This window comes from Hippoglossus stenolepis, chromosome 10 (genome assembly GCF_022539355.2).
Source record: "Hippoglossus stenolepis isolate QCI-W04-F060 chromosome 10, HSTE1.2, whole genome shotgun sequence".
Taxonomy (NCBI): Eukaryota; Metazoa; Chordata; class Actinopteri; order Pleuronectiformes; family Pleuronectidae; genus Hippoglossus; species Hippoglossus stenolepis.
Genome location: NC_061492.1, coordinates 12,998,535 through 13,015,937, shown reverse-complemented (window position 1 = coordinate 13,015,937; position 17,403 = coordinate 12,998,535). Strand labels below are relative to the sequence as shown.

Here is a 17,403-nt window from a genome sequence, read left to right as displayed (position 1 = left end):
ATGTATTTCTCTCCTGGCGGCAGATACACCGATGATCGTCCTGGTCTGAAATTTAAAAGGCCCTCTGGATCAACTGCTCTAAATTCTTTACCATCGACTCACAAATCTCCTCCGCCGTCATGGTTTTCTGGGAAGAAGAGAAATGTGGAGATGAATGAGGAATATTATTTCACTGCCTCTTTGAATGAATCGAAACCCAAACAAAAAACAGACAAGGCTAAAACTGTTAGTGAGCGCAGTCACTTCTTCTTTGATTTGGATTTCATACTCACTTTTGTCGTTGGTTCAGCGGTTTTGGCCTGGCTGCTCTTGATTTGCTCTAGTCTTCGCTGCTCTTGCTCATTTTCCTCGAGCTTTTTCTGCTCAGCCAAAACCTTTTCTTGAGCAATTTTCTGCTGAAGATCCTTCCTCTCCTTCTCTTTCCTGCAAAATGCCAAATAAAATAACATTAATGTATGTGTTATTTGTTGTGCTTGTATACTTTTCCTGCTGCCATAATCAGGTCAGACCTGAACGTGTTTTTCCTGACCTGATGGCTGCAGCCTGTGCCATTGCTCTCATGTGGAGGTACTCGGTCTCCAATTCCAAATCCAGCTTCTTCTTTTTCTGATTCACCTTCAGGACGTGCTCATGTCTCTTCTGTTGCTCTGTTTGCTCGACTTCCTTCAGGTGGGCCAGTCGCAACTTCAGCTCGACTATGGACATCTCTGCCAGCAGTTCATGTCCTGCAGTCTGACACAGGACAACAGGTTAACTTGGAGATACTGTAAATGAACGTATGTGAAATTTGTAATGACGTCCTCCCCACTCACTTCTGTGTCGTCAAAATACTTGAATCTGACGTGAGGAAGTGACTCAATGGCGCGGATTTCAAGGATGGTTTGAAACTTCCTGCTACGTTCTGCCTGTGCTTCCTCCAGTGCTTGTCGAAGGAGCACTTGACTTTGCTCCGAGACTTCTCTCACTGTGAAATGTACAAGAAATCAATGAGAATAGAAAGGAAATCATGAGAAAAAAACCTCATTAAATCACAAGTGTAGGCGTACCTATACTTTGCTTGAATTTATGTAACTTCTCTTTGGCCATTTTCGAGTTATTCTGTCCTTCTGCCGCTTTTTGCACCAAGTCCCTCAGTTCTTTCTCTTCCTGCAACCTCTTCTCAGCATATTCCCTCATCAGCTGAGCTGTCTGCGAGACACAACAAAGCAACCAGAAGTACCATTTTATGGCATTTTTCATATATAATTGTAAATCCCTTGTAAAATTACTTGTTTAAAGAAAACAGACATGCTTTTGTGAAACTAATGCACCGTGCGGTCTTTTCTGACCTCTTCTTTCTTCAGCTGAGAGGCCTTCTGGTTTCTCTCCATGATAATTTTTGGGGGAAAGGCTGCCTCCTTGTGACTGATGCGTCCCTCCAGACGCCTCTGCTCAATCTTGGCCAGCTCCTCATGAAGGTCCATCTCGCGCATATTCTTCTGCCACTGTACGAAAGAGGTGACCTCACCTCCGCCTTCTGCCAAACGCTCCACCCTGCATCAACATGCACAAGAACACTCAGAATTACTCTAGTGTAGTTTTTATTTTAAGAAATCTAAATTCGATCAAGGAACTCTTTTACATATTTTTATACAGTAACATTAATCAAAACATTCACAAGAATAATTAACTCCTTCGAATTTTCAAATTTCTCTGCAGTTCATTCTAATTGTGTCCTGTGCAGGATGCTACGGTGGCCCTGAAGGGCAAATCAAAATGGAAAACAGGGGATCACAACGGCAAATCACAAAACACAACAACAAAAAGCAAAACACAGTGACATTAACTTCTACCGGAAAAGGTACGTACCTGCTATGACAAGGTAGGTTGGACGGAAGCACTGTGGCCGCTGTGGCTGCTGAATTACTTACGGTTCATTTCACTCACTTGAAATTGACTATTCGGACACACCCCATCTAGTTTTCCCACCTGATAAAAAGACGAACAATGCTTCCGTTCAATAGGCAATAACTCTTGTCATAGCAGGTACCTACCTTTTCCGGTAGAAGTTAAAGTTGTGTTTAGCTTTATGTTGTTGTGTTTTGTGATTTGCCGTTGTGATTCCTGGAATTCCAGGGTTCTCTGGATGTTGACAACACACTAGCATGATCTGGCACCAAATAAGCCATGAGCGAGAAGAGAGATCTACATGTCATCTTCCTCGATCTCGCTAATGCATTTGGTTCAGTACCACATAGTGTCCTCTGGGCTGCTTTCAACTTCTTCAAAGTACCAGAGCCCATCATAAATTTGGTTGAAGCCCACTTCAAAGATCTGCAATTGTGCTTCACCACACCAGATTTTACCAGCATATGGAAGCGCCTCCCCACTAGCATTGGGAGAGGCGGGGTATCACAGGACTGACATATAGACACAAATAACCATTCATGCTCACATTCACAGCTATGTTCAATTTAGAGTCTCCAATATCACAAAAGAATGTACTCAAAATATACACCCTTCAAATTGAATTGAAATTGAACACAACAGAAGCAACACAAAATTAGTGTAAAACCGAGATATTCTTAAACTTAAAATTGTCCAAACACCAAAAACCCCACATACATTGGTATAGAATATATTTATTAATGTTTTATAATGTTTCTCAGTGTTTTATCGAACTGTTGGATGTACGAGCTGTTGATTAACTCTTACCCCCTCTGTTTAAATTTCCTGTATTATAATATATTTGTTAAACAGACCATCTTTTGTCTTTAAGATATCAGAGTATTTTTTTAATATAATAGTAAAATCTGACGTTGTACCGTAGTCTTCTGATGGTTCTCCTGTTTTATCTCCTTTATGATCTGCATCTCCTTTGGAGCCCTGTACGTGCTGTTTGGTACCTTCAAAACAAAAGCTTCATGATTTCAGTGAATCAGCCACTGCAGAATCTACAGCATAAAGGCCTGGTGTATGTTCTCCTAAGCATTATCTAAAGGTTAAAACAGCAGTCAGTACATATGTAAACTATCTGATTACCAATATTGGAAGTATATACAGTGTATAACTGTGAATGAGGCTGACCGGTTTGCATTTTTCCTGCTGTGGGATGAGCTCTGGCATCAGCAGAGGTCGAGGTTTGGGTTTGGTGAGACAGAACTCCTGGGGCTTGGTGGTTTTGATCGGAATTTTCTTGACCTGACTCCCACAGGACATTTTCAAATCAAGCTGGTCCATGAGAATATCAATATGGGGGCGCCATCTAAAGGACAAACAGACATATGCGGGTCATGTCTTTTTTTAAATAATGTGATTGTCTGAGAAGGGTTTTCCAGGACTATTTTACCTCAGCAGGGGGCCGATCCACTGTTCCTCCACACAGGCAGCATCGTAGATATGATTCCACTCTTCCTGTATCCATGTGGTGAGGTGTTTGAAGAAGAAGTTGAGGAACTATAACAAAACACACAACAGAGCTGTTATTGCTGTGTCTTTCCACTTCAAGGGCAGTGATGGGTTCAGAAACTTACTGTGTGCATCTTCTTGATGTCCAGAGATTTGACAATGTTGCTAAAACGCTGAAGTCCAATGTCATCGAGGACGAAAGTGGTGAGGTAACAGATAACTGAGGAGCAACAGAGTGTTACAAATATGTTCTTTTATCAACAGTAAAACAAAAATGAATGCCTGTTTATTTCATTAACTTACTGACAAACTGGCTCCGGTCACCTCTGGATAACCATCTCCCATTCTGGCCGTAGAAGACGTTGACAACTACGTCCAATAACTTTTTGTGCTCAGTGCATCCGGAGACAACATTAAGTATGAACTTCTTATGCTGAGCATCCATGTTCTGCCCAAGAACAACAAATGAAATGTTCATGAAGGAATAATTAGGTGCTTGAAAAATGGCTTTCTAACAAAAACTTGCAGTAGCTGATGACGTAGTTTTATTTCTCTCACGGTCTGAGGAATCTGTCTCATTACTTCTAGACCTTATTAAAATGTTTGGAAAGCTATCGGGGTGCACTATAAATTGGCAGTAGAGTGAATTTATGCATCTGAGTGAGGATCTAAATCCTGAGTTTCTCTGCAATCTTCCGTTTAAAATTACTGACCATGTAAAGTACCTGAGAATCACTGTTCATAAGCAATCAGACCTGCTTTATAAACTGAACTATAGAGTTATGATAAATAGGCTTCGGAGTGATAGTGAATACTGGCGAACACTTCCCCTGTCAATGATTGGCCAAATTAATGCTGTAAAAATGGTGACCTTGCCAAGGTTCCTTACTTCAAAGCAAACCGAAAACACATCTTATAGGTAAAAAACATCTTTGTAAATCTAAAGACTCAGGGGGACTGGGTTTACCTGAGGTCCAACACTATGACTGGGCAGCCAATGCCAGAGCCCTTATTTACTGACAGGATGCATAGAGGTTAAAGACACAACCCCATCATGGTTGGCTATAGAGCTGGACATTAGTGGCAGTTCCCTTCCAGCGCTACTCCAAAAAACCTCTTAGGTCATTTAAAGGGATTGGTTTTACAGTCAATAACGTGATACAGGTACGGCATCAAATAAAGGAAGTGTTCAATTTACCAAACACTTCTACTTTGTCCCCCATTTGTTATAATCATGCATTTCTCCCTTCACAAAGATGCTGTTATTTTGATCTGGAGGAGGAAAGGTCTTGCTTCCATCAGTGACTTGTATACTAATAATGTATCTACTTATTTGCTCAGCTTAAAGTCAAATTTATACTGCAGTCATCAGATTTTTTTCGGGTATCTGCAAATCAGGAACTATGTCAGAGGAAGTATTTCAAACTTAATCTTGTTTGACAACCACTAAATGTTCTGTCTTTTTTTCTGGAAAACTATAAATAAAAGAAACAAGAACAACCCCCATGCCTCCACTCCCAATCCCCCAAATAAATCTATTAATAAATTACTTCTCTTAAAAAAAACTTGCAGTAGAAAGATAAAAAATAAAATCTAATTTAAATTGGTGTTACATGAAAAGATCAAACCGGCACAGATTTGACTTCACTTACCTGCAGATCCTTTTCAGCATCTTCTATGAAGCCATCCAAACACTGTTCGCCAGCACTGAACTTATCCAGCAACGCAGTAGCCTCCTTGACAAGAGATCCGTCGTCTGATGCCATTTTACATTGACCTGCAGAAAACGGATGGAGATTGATAACTGTGGTGAGATGATCTGCACTTGCAGAAAATGCCACAAACGTTATCACCAACAGAAAAGTGGGAAAAATATATATTTGTATTAAAATATTATAGATTCATGAAGAGTTTTCCAAAGAAGAAGAGCATTTTGTTTTCAGCTCGAACCGTTACCATGTTCAGCAGTTTTGGGCTTGCTGCTCTTGATTTGCTCGAGTCTTTGCAGCTCTTGCTGTTTTTCCTCGGGCTTATTCTGCTCAGCCAAAACTTTCTTGTCTTGAACTACTTTCTGCCGAAGATCCAGGCTGGTCTTCCTCTCCTTCTCTTTCCTGCAGTTTGCCAAAGAACATAACATTAATGTTTATAGGCATCATAGCTGGCTACATAGCTCTCCCCACTAGCGTTCACCATGGTGATGAAGGTGATTATCAGAGGTTCAAAATGGGTGGTAAGTGGTGAGTGACAAAAGTCGGGGGTCCGATTAACACCAATCAGGGCCTTACATGGACGACATGACAACCCTGACCACAACAGCACCATCCACCAGACGGCTGCTACGGAAACTTGAAGAAAACTTTACATGGGCCAGAATCAGAACTGATACCAATGCCTTGCCATCCAAAACAAACGCAGCTCAATAGACCACATTTGTCTGTGAATGAGAACAGGGACACAGAGGGTCTGCTCCACTGACTGGGTTACAGTTCCATCACATGTTGTCACTACCACCCTGAGACCAGACTTGACCATCTTCATCTTTTCCTATGTTATAAAATGGGACAGTGTTTAGTTTAAAAGGGCATAGAGGTAATGATGTCTGATCTACTGAGCGTTGATTACATTGTTGATTACAAGGACAAAACACTTGATGACACTAAGCTGCAAAACAGTAAAAAGTTATGTGCCTAACATCCGCTCATGGCCACTTACACCTTAAAACATCTACTGGTGGTTGGCAGTTTAAAATGTGCAGAAGACCTTCAGACATACAAGGAATATTCACCATCCAGTCCTATATTCTAAAAATGGGCCGTGGTGTTTTGCTTTTTGTTGTTGTGTGATTTGCCCTTGTGATTCACTATTTGTTGATGTCATTTGTCCTTCAGGGCCACCGTAGGATACTGAACATGCTGAGAAGTGGGTCAATGTGTGGCATGTTAACACTGTGCTATACCTTTTCAGCTCCTTCTCCTCCTTACGGTTACGCAGCGCCTTCTCCCTCAGCTTCATTGCATTGTTGAGCTTGACGGGACAGTTTTCGGTCTGACAACAATCAGCACAATGAACACATTAAATTAGATATTAATATACATGATATTAATATACATATACAATGAAAGATTGATCATTTGAAACAGATAAAATAATCAGATCTCACCATATTACTGGACGGAGTCTTAGTGGGATGTATTGAATTGAACTGGAGCTTTGAATCCAAGTCTTTCTGAACCTGGGTCATCACTCGCTGCAACACAGATGATGGTTCATCAGCAGCTGATCAGTAAAAATGGCTCAATACAAAGTGAAAGGTGGATGTGTGATTAACTACAAGGTTTAATCCAGGTAAAATGAGAAAAACACCTCCATCACAGAAAATAGTCCCTACCCTGGTGCGTTCAGACCTCGGTCGATTCACAAAACTGAACTGTAACATGTTTGCTTCATTCAGCAGTTCCTGTGGAAACCAGATAGGATGTCATTACAAATGCATGTAATTAGGCAAATATAAGTAGTGATAATAATAACTCGATACAATACTTTAAATAAATTGTTAATAACTGTGACAGGTTGTGTTTATCGTATAAGGGTTGTGGGGTGTCAGCTGACATTGGGGAGAGGCGGGGTACGCCTTGGAGAGGTCGCCAGCATATCACAGGACTGACATATAGACACAAATAACCATTCATGCTCACATTCACAGCTATGTTCAATTTAGAGTCTCCAATATCACAAAAGGATATACTCAAAATATATACCCTTCATGTTGAAAAACACACAATTAGTTTAAAACTGAGATAATCGTTTACTTAGAAATTGTCCAAACACCATAAACCCCACATACATTGGTACAGAATAGATTCATTAATGTTTTCTGATGTTTCTCAATGTTTTGTCTAACTGTTGTATTATAATATATTTGTTAAATAGACCAAATTTGGCCTTTTAGATATCAGAGTATTCTTTTTAAGTTAATAGTAAATCTAATAGTAAAAAATATCTCCTTTATGATTTGCATGTCCTTTGGAGCCTTGTATGTGCTGTTTGGTACCTTCAAAACAAAAGTCTCAGTACATAACAGCAGTCAGTACATATGTAAACTAACTGATGAGCAATATTGGAAATATATACAGTGTATAACTGTGAATGAGCCTGACCGGTTTGCATTTTTCCTGCTGTGGGATGATCTCAGGCATCTGCAGAGGATGAGGTTCGTGTTTGATGAGACAGACCTCCTGGGGCTTCGTGGCTTCAAGTTGGTCCATGAGAATATAAATATCGGGGCAAGACAAACAAGTCTTCTTCTTCTTCTCTGTTTGGTTTATTGGCAGGTGGTACAGATATGTGTCCCAGTTGAAACACCCTTCAAGTACAGAAACTTCTTCTTTGTTCAGTTTATTGACGGGTGGTAACCAAAAGTGTAGAAACATCAACATGTACTCTACTTGTAGATGAGGATCAAAGTCAAGAAGCATCTCAGAAGGACATTTTACCTTTGATGATCAGAGGACATTTTACATTATAGTGTTGGAGTGTCACACCTCCAGGAACGGTGCAACAACACAGTAGATGGTGGTAATGCACCTTGACGTTGGTTTCCAGCCGCCAATAAACTGAACAAAGAAGACAAAAACAAAGGTTTTTGGGTGTGTGGTGTGACGCTCAGCTCACATGAAATGAACATATACACAAAGCACTCTTCAAATGTAAAAAAATGATGATTGCATAAAGAGTGCATATATTAAAACGAAACATTTGTTCCACTATATACAGATGGATCCAAAGTTTCTATTAAAGGAAAAACAGGTTTTGGTTTCAATATACCAGACTTGAAAGTGTCAGTGAACAGGAGAACTTCAGATCATTTGTCAGTTTACACGTCGGAGATGGTAGCGATTGCGGAATCATTACATTAAATCAGGAAATTTGTTTTGTGTACAGATTCGTGCTCAACATTGATTTTAATATAATATTATACTATAATATGAATAGTAAACTTATTTTCATCTAACAGTAGGCCAGATTTAGTTAATGAGATATTGGAGACTGTGTATAGATTTCAGAATATGAATATTGTGAGTACTTTTATGTGGATACCGGCACACAGAGGTATAAAGGGCAATACAGGGGTGGATTTATTGGCTAAGCAGGCAAAGGAAACTTTATTAAAGGATGGCAGCATAGCTGGGATGCTCACACAGGGGGACACCAACTGGTTGGAATGTTGAGTTAGGTTGCTGTTTCAAATGGGCCAAATATTTTCATAAACAGCTAATTATAACAAATTTAACTTGATGAAGAGCAACATGGATGAGAAGTCTGAGAATCAATGAGATTGGGTGATGGTGTTAAAAGCTCCAGCACAAGTGAGGAAATGGATCTTGAATTGAGAGAGTTTTGCCAACTGTTTTCAAGGTCTGAAGAATATGATCTGTGAAGCTTCACTCATGTATCTGATCAAAGTAATTCACAGCCCCCTTCAATTTAAAATGTGTGTTTTGCTCATTGGGATCATTTATATGTGGCCTTTACAGTGAAGTATGATTCATGTGCAGACTTTGACACTTGACTGAGAGATTATAGTGCAATAGAAACCCAGTAAGCCAGTACATTAATTGTATAGACATGTTTCATAAGAAAAAAGTTTGGTATGAGATTTTAGTACAAAAAAGGAGGGAACATAAGATACAATTTGAGGGAATTTATGGAAATGATTGCATTATTCCAGCTGGTTGTAAGTGGTGAATGAACATTATGGTGAATTAAAGCCTCTGTTATGAAGCCTCTGTATCTTTCCTAGTGGTTTGCACAGTTACATAAGTTATATTGCTCACTGATAGAAGAGTTATAGACCTCACCTATGAAACAAGCGGCAGCTATAAGAGGCAGAAGTCCCCTAAGCCCTAACCAAGTCTTAACCCCCAAACAGTCCATTAAAGAGGGGTCACAAAGTGAGGACCGGACAAAATGTCCTCACTTTCCCAAAATGTCCTCACTTTCCCAAAATGTCCTCACTCTGTTGGTTATATGCTCAAACTGGTCCTCACAAAGAAGCTGTACAAACACACACACACAAACATGTTTGTACTTCTATCTTAGTGAGGACACACAATGGCATAATGCATTCCCTATCCACTATCCCCTTACCCTGACCTTAAACATCCAAACTAAATGCCTAAGTCTAACATAACCCTAATTCTAACCCTTAGCCGAAAACCAAGTCTTAACCCTCAAACAGCTCTTTGAAGAAGTGAGGGTAAGGGGTTAGGGTTAGGGCCAAAATGTCCTCACTTGTCTATGCTTGAAATGGTCCTCAAAAAGCTATAAGTAAAGGAACACACACACACACACACGGATGTGCCACAATGGGTAGCACGGTCGTCTTCTAATCAGAAGATTGATGGTTTGATCCCAGCCTTCCCCGTTCCGCATGCCAATATACTGAACCCCAAAAATTGCCCCTTCTCATAGAGAAAGTGCTGCAAATAGATGCACTGTATGAATGTGGTGAATGGCAAAAACTGTGATGTAAAGTGCTTTGAATTGTCATCAAGACTAGATGAGTGCAGTTCATTGATTCATACTTTCATCCTAACCAAATCGTTATCCCTTAACATGACCAATTCATACTGTTGGAGCCATAACGTTGTTTTGTATATTTAATTTTAATTTCTTTTTAATATTGCAGGTTTTGCATATGCAGTCCGGCATGGAACACAAGGTGCACTAATGTTGTTGGGGAAGGAATATAGTGGGGCACCTGGTGATGGGAATCATGTGTGTGTTTTATTTGGGAGAAGCAACAGTTGTTGATCATGTAGCTGTTTCAGTTTTGTTTTGTGGATTGGAACTTGTTTTGATCTGCTGTGATCAGCATCATTTTCGGAAAGTGTTAATAAATCTGAAGCTGCAAACTGGACATTGGATTTGGGTTGGGCCAAGTTCCCCCCATTCAGGCCTCAGTGGCTTATTTGGTATTTCTTTCTTTGAAAGTCACCACACATACCTAACCTTAACCCACCCACAAATCACATCTTACCCTTAACCTTATCCAGGACCTCAGAAATGACGTTTTAGTTCATTAGAGCCTGACTTAAGTGAAATGAAACCATTCTGAAAACTCAATATTTCAAGGACATTACAAACCCTGGTGCAACATGTAACACTAATGTTATACATACAGTAAAAGGTGGACTACATTCAAGTTTGTAGAAAACTGTAAAAAAACAAAATTATGAATTCATCATGGAGATAAATCTGACAGTGATTGTTCATTTAATTTTATTGCATTTAAAATGTGTCACATTAACAACGTAATAAAAGATGAAACACAGCTTTTCCATGTATTTCTGTCCTGGCAGCAGATAGACAGATGATCATCCTGGTCTGAAATTTAAAAGGCCCTCTGGATCAACTGCTCTAAGTTCTTTACCATCGACTCACAAATCTCCTCCGCCGTCATGGTTTTCTGGGAAGAAGAGAAATGTGGAGATGAATGAGGAATATTATTTCACTATAGCTATGAATGAAAAATTCAAACACAAACAAAAACCAGACAAGGCTAAAACTGTAAGATCAGTCACTTCTTCTTTGCTTCGGATTTCATACTCACTTTGTCGCGTGTCCCGGCTTGCTCTGTGGTTTTTTCAGCGGTTTTGGCCTTGCTGCTCTTGATTTGCTCTAGCCTCCGCTGCTCTTGCTTTTTTTCCTCGAGCTTCTTCTGCATAGCCAAAACTCTCTTGTCTTGAGCAACTTTCTGCTGAAGATCCACGCTGGCCTTCCTCTCCTTCTCTTTCCTGCAACATGCCAGAGAACATAACATTAGTGTGTAGCTGTGTAGCAGCACGAATCTCTGCCTGTCTGACTGACATCTCTCAGTGGATGTCCGCACATCACCTAAAAATCCACCTTGACAAGACTAAACTACTTTTCCTTCCAGGGAAAGGCTCTCCCACCCATGACCTGACTATCACCATCGACAACTCGGTGTTAGTCCCCACCCAGACTTCTAGGAACCTGGGTGTGACACTCGACAGTCAACTCTCCCTTACCGGAAAACATTGCTGCAACAACCCGCTCATGTAGATACATGCTGCACAACATCAGGAGAATACTTCCCCTTCTCACTCAGAAGGCGGCGCAGGTTCTGGTCCAGGCTCTTGTCATCTCACGCCTAGACTCCTGCATCTCCCTCCTGGCTGGTCTACCTGCTAATGCCATCCGACCTCTGCAGCTCATCCAGAATGCAGCAGCTCGACTGGTCTTCAACGTACCTAAGTTCACTCACACTACTCCGCTCCTCCGCTCCCATCACTGTATACCAATGGCTGCCCGCATGCGCTTCAAGACACTAGTACTTGCGTACCGTGCTGTGAACGGATCGGGTCCAGTCTACATCCAGAACATGGTTAAACCTTACACCCCAGCCTGCATCTGCCAATCGGCTTGCTGCTGGACACCTAGCCATTCAACAAAATCCCCACTGTTTGCTGTCCTGGCTCCTAAATGGTGGAACGAGTTCCCCATTGACATCAGGACAGCAGAAAGTCTGCACATCTTCCGCCGCAGACTAAAGACCCATCTCCTCTGACTACACCTTGGTTAAGAAGATGATGTCTAATAACCATGGTCAACTCTGGTGTTTATATATATATATAAAAAATGGCCCTAATCAAGTCAGAGCCGAACGTGTTTTTCCTGACCTGATGGCTGCAGCCTGTGCCATTGCTCTCATGTGGAGGTTGTTGAGCTCCACCTCCTCCAACAGCAGCTCCTTCTTTTTATGAGTCACCTCCAGGATGTGCTCACGTTTCTTCTGCTGCTCTGTTTGCTCGACTTCCTTCAGGTGGGCCAGTCGCAACTTCAGCTCGACTATGGACATCTCTCCCAGCAGTTCATGTCCTGCAGTCTGACACGGGACAACAGGTTAACTTGGAGATACTGTACATGAACGTACGTGAAATTTGTAATGACGTCCTCCCCACTCACTTCTGTGTCGTCAAAATACTTGACTCTGATGTGAGGAAGTGACTCAATGGCACGGATTTCAAGGATGGTTTGAAACTTCCTGCTCAGTTCTGCCTGTGCTTCCTCCAGTGCTTGTCGAAGGAGCGCTTGACTTTGCTCCGAGACTTCTCTCACTGTGAAATGTACAAGAAATCAATGAGAATTCAATGGAAATCATGAGAAAAAAAACTCATTAAATCACAAGTGTAGGCGTACCTATACTTTGCTTGAATTTATGTAACTTCTCTTTGGCCATTTTCGAGTTCTTGTGTCCTTCTGCCACTTGTTGCACCAAGTCCCTCAGTTCTTTTTCTTCCTGCAACCTCTTCTCAGCATATTCCCTCATCAGCTGAGCTGTCTGCGAGACACAACAAAGCAACCAGAAGTACCATTTTATGGCAACCATTTTTCATTTATAATTGTAAATCCCTTGTAAAATGACTTGTTTAAAGATGTTTGTAGAAAACAGACATGCTTTTGTGAAACTAATGCACCATGCAATCTTCTGTAAACGCATTTTATTCATGATTGTTGAGTGGTCTTTTCCAACCTCTTCTTTCTTCAGCTGAGAGGCCTTCTGGTTGCTCTCCATGATGTTTATTCGGGCAATGGCCGCCTCCTTGTGACTGATGCGACCCTCCAGACGCCTCTGCTCAATCTTGGCCAGCTCCTCATGAAGGTCCATCTCGCGCATATTCTTCTGCCACTGTACGAAAGACGAGTCCTCACCTTCGCCTTCTGTTAAACGCTCCACCCTGCATCAACATGCACAAAAACACACAGTAATTACTCTAATGTAGTTTGATTTTAGGAAATCTAAATTGTATCTCTTTTACAAGAATTATTAAGTCCCTCAAATTCACGACGTCCTTTGCACCTTTCTACCCTATCTACCTACCTATCTATCTATCTATCTATCTATCTATCTATCTATCTATCTATCTATCTATCTATCTATCTATCTATCTATCTATCTATCTATCTATCTATCTATCTATCTATCTGTCTATCTGTCTATCTATCTATCTAGTTGTTGGCTGATGATCACATTTGTGCGTGAGAAATGCATGCTCCTTAGAGTCGAAGGCTTTATAGAAATCTAAAAAGAATAGAAATACGTTCTCTTCATTAGGTTACTTCAATAATGTCCAATACTAGTCTTTATTATTGTGGATTGATCTTTCTTTTAAGAAGCCAGACTGTGTTTCTGCGACTTGAAAGATGAAAGATGAAAGATTTGAAATGCCTATTTGAAGACGAGTATGTGAAAACGTAAGTTAGCAGATTGTAGTCTGAGTTTCTAAGAATAGTAAGTCTTCTGTTTTCTATATATGTTGGGTTTTTGTTAGGTTTTGGAATTAAGATAATAATCCCTTGTCTCATTGTGGGTGGGAGTATACAGGATTCAAATGTTTCCAAAAACACTTGATACAGCAGTTTTCTTGAAATGGACTGTTTGAATGCACCTCATCTCCCGCCTGTTAAAAATACGGACAGTGCTTCCATCTGATCAGCAATGATCCTTGTCCTGAGAGGTACCTACTTTTCCAGAAGAGGTTAATGTCGTTGTGTTTTGCCTTTTGTGGTTGTGTTTGCTGTTGTGATTGCACGTTTTCTGTTATCATTTGCCCTTCAGGGCCACCGTAGGATGGGTCATGGTGTGGGCATGTAAACACTGTGCTGTACCTTTGCAGCTCTTCCTCCTCCTTACGGTTACGCAGCGCCCTCTGCCTCAGGATGGCTGCACCGTTGAGCTTAACGGGACAGTTTTTGGTCTGACAACATCAGCAAAATGAAACACATTAAATTAGAAATTAACATACATGATATTAATATACATATACAATGAAAGATTTATTATTTGAAACAGATCTCACCTTATTACTGGACGGAGGTTCAGAGGGTTGAAATGAATTGAACTGGAGCTTTGAATCCAAGTCTTTCTGAATCTGGAACATCACTCGCTGCAACACAGATGATGGTTCATCAGCAGCTGATCAGTAAAAATGGCTCAATACAAAGTGAAAGGTGGATGTTTGTTAAACTACAAGGTTTAATCCAGCCTCCAGGGAGGTAAAATGAGAAAAACATATCGATCACAGAAAATAGTCCCTACCCTGGTGCGTTCAGACTTCTGTGGATTCCCACATCTGAACTGTGTCATGTTTGCCTCATTCAGCAGTTCCTGAAGTGAAAAAAATTATCTTAATTTTGTCTTTAAGATATCAGAGTATTTTTTGAATATAATAGTAAAATCAGACGTTGTACCTTAGTCTTCTGATGGTTCTCCTGTTTTATCTCCTTTATGATCTGCATCTCCTTTGGAGCCCTGTACGTGCTGTTTGGTACCTTCAAAACAAAAGCCTTGTGAGTTCAGTGAATCAGCCACTGCAGAATCTACAGCATAAAGGCCTGGTGTATGTTCTCCTAAGGGTTATCTACAGGCTAAAACAGCAGTCAGTACATATCTAACTAACTGATCAGCAATATTGGAAGTAAATACAGTGTATAACTGTGAATGAGGCTGACCGGTTTGCATTTTTCCTGCTGTGGGATGAGCTCTGGCATCGGCAGAGGTCGAGGTTTGGGTTTGGTGAGACAGAACTCCTGGGGCTTGGTGGTTTTGATCGGAATTTTCTTGACCTGATTCCCACAGGACATTTTCAAAGCAAGCTGGTCCATGAGAATATCAATATTGGGGCGCCATCTAAAGGACAAACAGACATATGCGGTCATGTCTTTTTTTTAAATAATGTGATTGTCTGAGAAGGGTTTTCCAGGACTATTTTACCTCAGCAGGGGGCCGATCCACTGTTCCTCCACACAGGCAGCATCGTAGATATTATTCCACTCTTCCTGTATCCATGTGGTGAGGTGTTTGAAGAAGAAGTTGAGGAACTATAACAAAACACACAACAGAGCTGTTATTACTGTGTCTTTCCACTTCAAGGGCAGTGATGGGTTCAGAAACTTACTGTGTGCATCTTCTTGATGTCCTGAGATTTGACAATGTTGCTAAAACGCTGAAGCCCAATGTCATCGAGGACAAAAGTGATGAGGTAACAGATAACTGAGGAGCAACAGAGTGTTACAAATATGTTATTTTATCAACAGTAAAACAAAAATGAATGCCTGTTTATTTCATTAACTTACTGACAAACTGGCTCCGGTCACCTCTGGATAACCATCTCCCATTCTGGCCGTAGAAGACGTTGACAACTACGTCCAGTAACTTTTTGTGCTCAGTGCATCCGGAGACAACATCAAGTATGAACTTCTTATGCTGAGCATCCATGTTCTGCCCAAAAGAACAAATGAAATGTTCATGAAGGAATAATTAGGTGCTTGGAAAATGGCTTTCTAACAAAAACTTGCAGTAGCTGATGACGCAACTCCATCATGGTTGGCTATAGAGCAGGACATTAGTGGCAGCTCCCTTCCAGCGCTACTCCAAAAAACCTCTTAGGTCATTTAAAGGGATTGGTTTGGCATCAAATAAAGGAAGTGTTCAATTTACCAAACACTTCTACTTTATCCCCCATTTGTTCATGCATTTCTCCCTTCACAAAGATGCTGTTATTTTGATCAGGAGGAGGAAAGGTCTAGCTTCCATCAGTGACTTGTATACTAATAATGTATCTACTTATTAACTCAGCTTAAAGTCAAATTTATACTGCAGTCATCAGAACAAAGAGATGTCCCCATGTTTTGAAATCTGGCTTGCAGTGCTCTCTAGTACTTTATATATATGGAGAAAATCCGATATGAGATGTCAGGGAAACCAAGTAGGTTGAAGTATATTTGGCAACCCTTCCTTGACTATATCACAGTACTGATGGAACTTGCCTGAGACCTCAACACCTTCATGGTTTTTCAACACTTATCTCTTATTTTCTTTTCAAAACACAATGTAATTGTATAATTGAACGGCTGACCATTGTAAAATGTGTCACATATGACGTACATCATTTAAAAAATATTTCCGTTTGTTTATGTATTTGTTTTTATTACATTTTTATTTACAGAACAGAGGCGGTTATCAAACAAGAACAACCCCCCTGCCTTTACCCCCCCTCACAATATTATTACAAATATGTATCTATAAATAAATAACTTATATAAAAGAAAACTTGCAGTAGAAAGGCGGGAAAAAAATCTAATTTGAATTGGTATTACATGAAAAGATAAAACTGACACAGATCTGACTTCACCTACCTGCAGATCTTTTGCAGCATCTTCTATGAAGTCATCCAAACACTGTTTGCCTTCACTGAGCTTATCCAGCAACATAATAGCCTCCTTGACAAGAGATCCGTCGTTTGATGCCATTTGATGGAAATTGATAACTGTTGTGAGATAATCCGAACTGGCAGAAAATGCCACAAAAATAAAGTTATCACCGATAGAAAAGTGGAATGTTATAAATTGTTATAAATGAATGAAGAGTTCTCCCAAGAAGAAGAGCAGTTTGTTTTCAGCTCCAACCGTTGCCATGTTCAGTCGTTGCTTAGCAACACACTGGTGTAAACAGACCTAACAAGACCTTTGTGCATTTTTAAGTTAATATATGTCCTATGCATTACGGGTTGTTGACACTGTGGAATGAGAATGTTTTATTCTGTTCTTTGTTGCTTTTAAATAAAATACATTTTATTTCATTATTATTGTTATTATTATTATTTCTATTTTTTATCTTGTTCTTTTCTGCTTTGTCTTGTTTGGTTTTTCCTTTTTGTGTATATGTATGTATGTGTATATATGTGTCTTTATAGGTGTATGTATATTTATATATGTATGTATGTATGTATGTATGTATGTATGTATGTATGTATGTATGTATGTATGTATGTATGTATGTGTGTATGTGTGTCTATATGTGTGTCTATATGTGTGTATATATATATATATATATATATATATAATATATATATATATATGTGTGTGTGTATGTCTGTGTATGTAAGAGGGGTGTAGGTTTAATATGTTCATCCATGTGTTACATTTTGACAT

At 40.1% G+C, this 17,403-nt stretch overlaps 2 protein-coding genes across 2 annotated transcripts; both read right to left on the bottom strand.

Annotated features, from left to right (window-relative positions):
- On the bottom strand, positions 1-5,153 carry LOC118116892 (cilia- and flagella-associated protein 99-like). The gene is made up of 13 exons (XM_047341708.1): positions 5,040-5,153; positions 3,691-3,835; positions 3,513-3,607; positions 3,329-3,435; positions 3,067-3,244; positions 2,805-2,885; positions 2,231-2,313; positions 1,329-1,533; positions 1,047-1,188; positions 813-964; positions 530-732; positions 273-423; positions 1-127 (listed from the first exon to the last, which is right to left on the bottom strand). Exons 1-13 carry the CDS (start codon positions 5,151-5,153, stop codon positions 53-55), a joined length of 1,731 nt encoding a protein of 576 aa, XP_047197664.1. The 3' UTR covers positions 1-52.
- Positions 5,154-10,651: 5,498 nt separating this feature from the next.
- Positions 10,652-16,886, bottom strand: cfap99 (cilia and flagella associated protein 99). The gene is made up of 15 exons (XM_035168427.2): positions 16,609-16,886; positions 15,547-15,691; positions 15,369-15,463; positions 15,185-15,291; positions 14,923-15,100; positions 14,662-14,742; positions 14,510-14,578; positions 14,271-14,357; positions 14,080-14,168; positions 12,944-13,148; positions 12,610-12,751; positions 12,376-12,527; positions 12,090-12,295; positions 11,000-11,183; positions 10,652-10,855 (listed from the first exon to the last, which is right to left on the bottom strand). Exons 1-15 carry the CDS (start codon positions 16,720-16,722, stop codon positions 10,781-10,783), a joined length of 1,929 nt encoding a protein of 642 aa, XP_035024318.2. The 5' UTR covers positions 16,723-16,886; the 3' UTR covers positions 10,652-10,780.
- Between the last annotated feature and the right edge of the window lie 517 nt (positions 16,887-17,403).